This window comes from Solanum verrucosum, unplaced genomic scaffold (assembly GCF_900185275.1).
Source record: "Solanum verrucosum unplaced genomic scaffold, falcon-dt-bn FXZP01000196.1, whole genome shotgun sequence".
NCBI lineage: Eukaryota > Viridiplantae > Streptophyta > Magnoliopsida > Solanales > Solanaceae > Solanum > Solanum verrucosum.
The window spans coordinates 3,085,219-3,095,491 of NW_026020420.1; the positions used below are offsets into that span (position 1 = coordinate 3,085,219).

The window sequence follows — 10,273 nt, forward strand, 5'->3', positions numbered from 1 at the left end:
ACCTCTATGTGCAATTATTACCTGGTAATTTTTAAAATTCCTAAGTAAATTATTTGAAAATTTTAAGCAATTTTTTCCATAAAAGTATTCAAATAAATTTGTAAGGTTGACAAAAAAGTTGGTATGAAAGAGAAAATTATTATTTAAATTTTTTTAATTTAATTTTTATTTTTATTTTTATTCTTTTATTCTGTTTTATATATTTTAACTTCTCATACAATTAAACACCAATATATATATATATATATATATATATATATATATATATATTCTTATCTCATCCCAAATTTATGAAATACAAGTAATAATTAATTGAATTGCCTATTTTAATTCAATAATATACATATTATATGAGATTAATATACTGATATATAAAGATCAAATTTAATTTTCTAATATAAATAATATTCACTTTCTATTTTCTTTTCAAAAAAAAGATATTGTAAGTATATATGGATTTCAAAGCACCCAATTAATTATTTTTTAATAGTTAATTGACCTTTAATATTATTGATCCATTATATAATATATGATTAATTGATGTAAGTTGACATTCATAAGTGATTTATATCTCAATATTTTTTTTGAATATATGTGTTTATAATTATTCAAAATTGATGATATTATGGTAAGTTTTAAAAAACTATTCTTCATCGCATAAAAAAGTAAAAAAAATAAATTATGATAAAAGATTTTTTAAGTATGAAAATTTAATATGATCATTATTTTAGTTAAATGGGTTTAATGAATCGAATTAGTCTATTATTAAAAAAAAGATTTTAATGACATGTCATGCCAACTAGGAGAGAGTGAGGCTTTTGGAGTGTCAAGTATATTTGGAGGAAAATAGTGGTAGTTGAGTGATTTTTTGGTCCTAAATGAAACATAAATGATATTTCAAGACAATTCCCTAAACTTGAATGATCATTTAGGGAATTGACTCTCTAACAATTAGTCAATTTATGTTTTATCTATCTTAGCTAATAATCTAGGCTAATAAGTAGATTTCCAATCAAATAAACAGTTGGCTATATTATCGATAGCGGCAGAGTCGGAATTTTCAGCAAAGAGATTTAAAATATGAAAAAGTAAACACATGAAATAGTCAAAGAGAATTCAATATTTACCGTATATACATGAAAAATAATTTAAATCATGTATAAGTAATATATTATTTTCTGTTGAAGGGGTCCAAATGAAATCCCTCGACCCTACCTAATTCCGTTGTTGGTTAACGATATAAGTAGTAGTAAACAATGGATGGTTGAGCATCCTTCATCCTTAATCAAAAGTCTCAAATCGTAGCCCATAGGAACAGAAAAAATAATGTTGAGAGCGTCGTACTCAAAAATCGGCTCTACAGTGCTCAAATCCAAATTAATTGGATCCCAATATAAATACCAGACGCTAGATTGAAAAAATATTTTTTGCTGTGTTAATTAATACTCTTATCATTATAAGTTACTCTCTTAATCTCTTTAGTTAAACCATTTTCAGATACAGTTTAAGTTTACCAAGGAGTTCCCATATCTACCTCAGATAAGAAACATTGAACCTAATTAAACTCAATAATCATCATTGTTAAACAAGTTTGATTAATCATGAAACAGACAGATAACATTTTTAGTAATAAACAAAAACAAAAAAAGATGGTTGTATGTCTATTTATCAGAAGACTTGTCAATTTTTTTCTTAAATAACTAGAAGAATATTGTGGAAAAGTTAATTTCATGAAATATTAGATTTTATCTTTGATTTTTTTTTTTAGTGTAAATGCTCAAAGTCATGGTTTGTTCCACCCACTCCCCCATCTGCCCCAACCCCTTTCAAAGAAAAAAACACATTTTGAATTTGGTTCTATAAAAAATAATTCTTTAAAAAATATATTTTTTCAAGTTTAAAAAAGGAGCTTTAAAAAATACCCTACAAGAGAAAAAATAATAATGAGAAAAATGATCTCATTTGATCACTTACGATTTAAATAAGAAAAAACATTTCTTAAAAAAAGGTCATGTATTATATCTAATATGCATTTTATTATCGATCTCCCGTGAAAGGAGTGGTGTAACTAAAACAACATTTTGATAGTAGCAGGGAGAAGGAAAGGAGTTGAAAGTCACTTGAATATAAGAAGAAAAAGACCGGCAAACGAAACTAAGAGCTGCTCAAGGCACAACCAACCCTTGGCACAATGATTAGGTCAAGCAAAGCGATATTATTTCGATTTATTTTTAAAGCCCTCAATACCAAGCCGTCTGTTTAGATCTATTTCTATTGCGAATAAAATGACATATAGGGAATATATATAATGAATCATAGAATCAATCTGCCCAAAAATAACGACAATCTTTCACGAGAGATCACCTTTTTACAGGCCAAACAATTTTCTATTTCTATAATCAACTCGACTATTTTTATCAAGATTTATTTAAATTAAATATTATATTTATCTAGATGTTTTTTTCTACTTTAGAAAACGTGATATGTAGAAACTCAAAATAATATATCGATAAAAAAACTGAGATATACATTGTTATATACCATCTGACACTTGGTCCTGAATTTTGTTTAATAAGGCTAATAATCAGCTAGACAGAAGTAGATTTACAGTCAAGGAAAATAATTTGTAGATGTGGAGACTCTTTCTTTATGGGTAGGTTAATAATTTATCATTTTCGGTAGTGAAGTCAGAAATTTTATTAAAGGTATATATTTATAAAATAATTTTGACGATATATTTCGTATGACTTTTTATATACATATTATAAATTTTCGATAAAGGATATTCGATTGACCATCCTAGAGTGTATGTTGCTATGTGCTTGTCCGTTATGAATATTTATACCAAATTAATATATGTATGTTGTGTGTTTAGATATAAAGTTTATAATTCAATTATAATTCATTAATACATATTTAGATATTTTTATTAAATTATTCTTGGTCCTATATGGATGATCGACTAAACTCAGTTTCTTTTTTAAAAAATCTTTTAAATGACATGTGTCCTATGACCTGGATAAATTTTTTGACGTGGCATTGCTTATTTGATAAAAACACACGCATAGAACAGATCCAAAGGTCTAGTTATATGTTTCTAAAAAATTAATATTCTCTTTTATCAAAATTCTATATATATTAAAAAAATTATAAATATGTAATTACGAATTGAGTTACACTAAAATAAAAATCATAAATTTTAAATTCTGATTTGCCTATTGAAACATTCTTTTAGGATATTAATAAACTTTATATGTTGTATTAAAAATAGCTATTGAATCAGATCTATTCATAAAAAAACTATTAATTACCTCATTAGCTCATAAACTGGTCAAGAGTCACAAAAATAGTTTGTTAATTTGTTATTTATCAAAATGATTATTCTTTAAGTTTACATCCTGCAGGTGGAATATAATTTGAAACATTCCTTGAATTAAAAGAATTCGATGGGATTAAATATTAATATTACTAATAATACATACATGCATTATAACAATTGTATATTTGAAACTAATTTGGAAAGTGTTTACCCTTAAAACGATATAGTTAAATTTAATATAGTTAGATTGAGATCAGATGACTAACCAATTGAATTGCTATGAATTATTTTGCTTATGAAATATATATCAGGATACTATAAAGATACAAAAAAATAGAATCAAGTAATATTACTGAAAGAGCCAAATGTTATTGTATTTCAGAACTATAGAGCTTCTCATTACAATGTTTTAGTATAATGCTATTGAATAAATATAAATCTAACTAAATCAACTGCCTTACAACAAACATGTAATGAATTTGAACGGGTTATGACCCGTATTTTAGTCCATTTTAATCTAATTCATTTCAGTCCCAGTAACTTTTGAACGGATCAATAACCCACTCATTAATCAAGTCAATTCATTTAGTATGACCCAAATTCATCCCAAACCGCCATTTGACACCTCTAAATTGATGATTATATATGGATTAGAGATTAGACAACTGTGTATTAAATTTTGTCTTCATTTTCAATTGATTGGTTATTTATAGGGATGGCAATGGGTGGGGAGGGGCGGAGTTTAAGGCAATGCGGGCGGGTTTAAGGTTGTGCGGAGCGGGTGTGATGCGGGCGGGTTGAAGTGGGATTTTTTAAAAAACTAATGTGGGGCAGGGCGGGTATATATGTGATTTTATGTGGGTTCAAACTTAATTTTAACTTTTTACATGTTATAAGAGTGATAAAACATTTTTTATTAAAATAATTTCTTTAAAGCTACTAAAATATTCAAGATAGTAAATGAAAATGGTTCAATAAAAAATAATACCATTTCTTACATGTTTCCCAGTTAACCTATAAAAAATAAATTTTTAAGACACTATCCTATTAAATTAATATAACTTAATGAAAAAATGTATTTTTATTAATTATATTTTTAGTATCAAATTTAACTAGAAAAAGAAAATATTAAAAAAAATTATGCGCGCAAGGTAGAGCGGGTTGAAAATGAAAAAAGTTGTCATGAGGTGCGAGGCAGATTAAAAATTTTGCCGGATAAGCTCAACCCGCCCCACCCCCACCCCGCACCACCCCATTGCCATCTCTAGACTCTTTTGAAGTGAAGCATAGTTGGTTGAGTTGTTTGGGCTTTTAAGTTATTGGGCCCAAGGCCCATATATTAGTAAGGATGTGAGCCCATATATAAGGTCCACAAAAATAAAATAAAAATGGGAAAAAAAAATGGAGATGCGGGGTATCGATCCCCGTACCTCTCGCATGCTAAGCGAGCGCTCTACCATCTGAGCTACATCCCCACAATAAAATTATCGGACATAAAAGGTAATTAGAAACAATCCTCAAAAACCACGTTGCAAGGCTAAATACTCCTAAATGGCCGATAGCAAAGTAGTATCATAAGAAAAAGGTGAATAGAACATAGAATCGTAGGCATTGTGGTTATAAATTTTATATTAATGAAGCATCATTTGTGTAGTCAATTATAATATGAGAATTATTGTGTGGAGTTTATTTATAACATTGGCTCGAGAAACATATTTAATAAAACCAGTTTGAAGAAAGGGGAGAAGTAAGGAAATTGAGAAGAAAATATCAAAGTAAAATATTAACAATAGAATAGTTAAAATAACCGATTTGAAAGAATAACAATAAGAAATAAGGTAATGATAGAATAATATTAATGTCTAATGATATTGATAAGGAGGAGAAAAAGCATATAAGATATTTTAAACTAGATAAGATAATCATAGAATAATACTAATGACTAGGGGTGTTCACGATTTGGATAAAAACCGATTCAAATCGAAAATCAAACCAAACCGATTAAATGAACCAATTTTATTTAGGGTTTGGTTTGGTTTTGTTTTAAATTTTTTAAAAATCGATAGTATTTGGTTTGGTTATGGTTTTGTTCGAAAAAAACCAAAGAAATAACCGAACCAAACCGATAAATAATACACATAAATTTTATTATTATACATACATAATATAGTATTTTATAAACAATTTTAAAAATCTTATGTATGTATTCATCAAAATTTATTTATAATTTACTTATGAAAGTAAAAAAGTCCAAGGTAAGAACATCTATCTTATTGGTTTCATGTATATGAGTGTCTATGACAATTCTTTGTGGGACTAAAAATGTCAATGTCTCTTCCTTCTAGGACAAAGCTAGTGAATTTTGAAGCTTTATTCATAGTAAATTCAATGATTGAAAGTTTTGTAATGTCAGTCATTCTAATTATTTTTCGTTTTGAATGGATTATTGTCACTTTTTTCACGTTTTGAATAAATTATTTCTTTTAATTTTATGTATATGGTTAATAACCGAATAACCGAACCGAAACCGATAGCAACCAAATCGATAAATATATATTATATTAGGTTTGGTTTGGTTTTGATAATTTTAAAACCGATTAAGTTGGTTTGATTTTGGTTTTGACCAATAACCGACCCAAACCAACCCGTGAACACCCCTACTAATGACATTGATAAGGCAAATAAAGTGTTTTAAACTACAACCATGTCTTTTATCTAAATAAAAAGAAATTGTTCCATCATATATCCAAAATTATTTTCTTAGTAAAATAAAAGTGTATCATATCTTAAGTAATTATTTCTCTTCAATTATATCATATAACATACCTCATTATTAGGTCATATACACTCTTCACTTCACATATTCAAATTTGATTAGGCCACAAAATCAATTGAGCCGCCCCATCTAGAAAAACTCAAAGGTATTCTAAAAATATCATGTTTGATTTGACCACGAAACATGGAAGCAATTTGCCTTTTTCATTCCGTCTAGTTCTGTCACATCCATAAATGTCCAAAATTGACCCAAGAAGTCCAAAACACAATGAAATGATCATGGTCCCTCTTTGAATTGAATATATTGTTTTCGATTTATTTTATTTGATCTTTATATAAAAAATATATAGTTATTTCATTTTACTTGTATATTTAATAAATTAAGGGAGTTTTTTTATACTAAATTTAATACTTCATTTATTTCATATTAATTGAATTTTTAGGATTTTTTTCATTGTTCAAAGTTTAAGATGTTTGAATTTTTGCTATATTTACCCTTTCCGTTAATAAAGTTTAATATTTTTAGGAGAAAAATTGCACTGTTTGCAAAGTTATATTTATGATTTTATAAAGGACAATACTGAAAAAAATGATTTAAGTTATGTCATTGAATAAATGTTTCTTTTTAATAAGTGTGCATTACCTCATAAATTAAGTTAATATGAAATAAAGACAGTATTAGTACTATCTCCGTCCATTTTTAATTGTCATAATCTTTTTTAGAGTCAAACCATAATAACTTTGACTAACATTTTACGATGTATTTTTTTTATCATATTGATGTGCAAAAAATTGTCATTAACAGTACTTTTCGTATAATTTTTGAATATATATATTGTTTTTGTTTAAAATATTGAATTAATGTAATCTAAATTAACTTTGAAAATTAGTCAAATTGACTTTCGAAAAACGCAACATGACAATTAAAAGTGGACAAATGAAGTACTATTATAGCCATCCAAAGCTGATCCTCACTAATAGTCGCTTTTGTTCTCTTTTCCTTCTTCAGTTGGATGAATCGCAAAAGTTTAATTTATACTATGATTAGCTACTTTTAATATTTGATATTAAGTCAAATAACAAAAGAAAATAGCAATAGACAACATATGTCTCGAAACAACAAAAAATCGTCATTGATCCTACGTGATGATGAATTAGGTTATCTTAAAAAACATTTTATGACAAAAAAATAAAAATTAACCTTATCTTAATTTTATAAATTAAAAAATATTGGGCAAGCCACTTGCGTAGCGTAAAGCAAAGAAACAAGTTTTGTGTACATAATTTATCATTGACTTGACAATATTAGTGAAAAGCAAAGAAACAAGTTTTATGGACATAATTTATCATTGAAAAGCAAAGAAACAAGTTTTATGAACATAATTTATCATTGAAAATGTTAAACTAACTTAATTATACAAGCAATAAGGGCTGAAATTAATTGACCGAGAGCACAGCCGTCGCCCGGAGCCAAAATTGTAGTATCTTATAGATTTTAAATTTTACGGTAATGATATCAGAGGTTAGTAATTAAGTTTTGAGTTTATTTTATACACATTATATTAAATTTTCAATAAACGCTAGTTCCTCCCATAGGGAAGACTATTCCGATAGACCTTGACTCAAGAAAATCATTTCTCAAAATATTTTTTTAAAAAAATGCAAGAATTAAAAGTTATAATGAAAATATTGAAGAAAGAAGAATACAAACAATAACTTAGTAAAGATAACCAAAATAAAAAAAGAAAAGTCAAAATATAAGGTAGTGCTACCATAACAAAAATAGCTAGGTGCTCTAGACTAGAACCCTAATTTACCACTAGGAAGAGAAAAAATGTTTGACGACCTACTTAACCATCTACCATAATGATCGATCTCCTTATTTTCCTATCTAGAATCATGTCATCGAGAGATATGTCACGGGCTGTCTAATCATTTCCCCCTTTTTTTTCTTGATCTAACTCTACCTCCTCAAACCCATCAACGTCAGCGGACTCTTGCACCTCCTCACTAGGACATATGTACTCCTGTTGACCTGTTCACATATTCAAAAAAGGGATAATGAATAAATCAAACCAAGTTAAAGGCTATGATGTAAATGGAAAGCAATATAACATTATAAATAAGAGCTTTCATCACGTAAGTTATTGCAAACCAAATAAAATCAACAGAAAAAGAACTAAGAGAGATGGAATATGAATGGAGCTATCTGTTTTTTTCTTCAACCATCTTGTTATCAATTTTCATCCTATTTTTTTCTAAGAAAAAAACTACTAAATGTTCTTACAAATTACCTCCAGGGCCACCTGGATTACCAATTTTTGGTAACATGTTTGAACTAGGAACAGAGCCATACAAAAAAATGTCAGCTCTAAAACAGAAATATGGCCCTGTTTTGGGGTTAAAAGTTGGCACCTCAACAAATATTATGGTTGTTCAAACAGCTCAGGCTGCTGCAGAGTTATTTAAGAACCATGATACTTCCTTCGCCGATCGACCATTGGTCGATGTGAATTCAGCACATAATTACTATCAAGGATCTCCGGCTTTAGCTCGATATGGTCCCTTTTGGCGGTTTCAAAGACGGATATGTACTGTGGAAATGTTTGTACACAAAAAAATCAATGAAACAGTGTCAGTAAGGCGAAAATGTGTGGATAATATGTTAAAATGGATAGAGAAAGCAGCGAATTCTGCTGAAAAAGGAAATGGAATTGAGGTAACGCGTTTTGTGTTCCTAGCATCGTTTAATATGCTAGGGAATTTGATTCTATCGAAAGACTTGGCCGATCCAGAATCCGAGGAGGCCTCGGAGTTCTTCAATGCCATGAAGGGGATTATGGAGTGGTCAGGTATTCCTAATGTTTCTGATATATTTCCATTTCTTAGAAAGTTTGATTTACAAAGTTTGAGGAAGAAGATGACACGAGACATGGGGAAGGCGATGGAGATCATGTCTATGTTACTCAAAGAACGCGAGGAAGAACGAAAGAAAGGTATGGAGAAAAGGAAAGATTTCTTAGATGTTTTGCTTGAATTTGAAGGCACTGGAAAAGATGAACCAGCTAAATTATCAGAACATGAGATCAAAGTATTCATACTAGTAAGTTTTTTTTCAAAAATATACTAAATGATTTTCATTTCATTTAGAATGAAATTAAGTTTGTTTTATATGTATGAAACAACAGGAATTGTTTTTAGCTGGTACAGAGACGACTAGCAGCAGCGTAGAATGGGCACTAACAGAGCTTTTGCGCCATCCACAAGCAATGGCAGAAGTGAAAACAGAGATATCAAAAGTAGTAGGATTAAACAACAAGTTTGAAGAAAGTGACATTGAAAATCTTCCTTATATGCAAGCTGTACTCAAAGAATCACTTCGTTTACATCCTCCTCTGCCTTTCTTGATCCCAAGAGAGACAATTCAAGACACTAAGTTCATGGGGTACGACGTGCTAAAAGGGACTCGAGTCCTTGTAAATGCCTGGGCAATTGGAAGAGATCCTGAATGTTGGGACGACCCAATGAGTTTCAAGCCTGAGAGGTTTCTTGGCTCGAAATTGGATGTGAAGGGTCAGCATTATGAACTAATTCCATTTGGTGCAGGACGGAGGATGTGTGTTGGTTTACCTTTAGGCCATCGTATGATGCATTTCGCTCTAGGATCGTTGCTTCACGAATTCGATTGGGAGCTTCCTGATGGTGTCTCTCCTAAATCTATTAATATGGATGAAAGCATGGGAGTAACAGCTAGAAAACGCAACTCTTTGAAAGTAATACCAAAAAAGGCTTGACAACTTACAGCTTGTCTGGATAGTTGTTACATATTATTTCATAATTTATTGTTTTAATAAATATAATGTTTCAATAAATAACATTGTTTTCCCATTATCATATACAATAGTTAACGTTTAGCTTATCTGGATATAGTTGTTACAGCCAGAACACGTGACTCTTTGAAAGTATTACCAAAAAATTGCTATAACTTTTAGTTTGTCGGGATATAGTTGTTGTATATCGTTTTATAATGTATTACATTTTTTTAATAAAAATTACGTTTGAATAGATTATATCATTTCTCCCGTTGCCTCGTGCTTCCAACATCATCAACGTTTTCAAGCGAAAAAAATGTTGACTGGTAAGATGCTGGCATCTCAGTATTTTGAAGTACCAAAAGCC

At 29.1% G+C, this 10,273-nt stretch overlaps 1 protein-coding gene and 1 non-coding gene across 2 annotated transcripts; one reads left to right on the forward strand and one right to left on the reverse strand.

Moving 5' to 3' along the window:
* Positions 1-4,721: 4,721 nt before the first annotated feature.
* On the reverse strand, positions 4,722-4,794 carry TRNAA-AGC (transfer RNA alanine (anticodon AGC)). Its single transcript has one exon. It is a non-coding gene; the product is annotated as a tRNA-Ala (tRNA).
* Positions 4,795-8,282: 3,488 nt separating this feature from the next.
* Positions 8,283-9,924, forward strand: LOC125807009 (cytochrome P450 76A2-like). The gene is made up of 2 exons (XM_049486761.1): positions 8,283-9,197; positions 9,283-9,924. The coding sequence occupies exons 1-2, from the start codon at positions 8,283-8,285 to the stop codon at positions 9,886-9,888; spliced, it is 1,521 nt and encodes a 506-aa protein (XP_049342718.1). The 3' UTR covers positions 9,889-9,924.
* Positions 9,925-10,273: the final 349 nt, after the last annotated feature.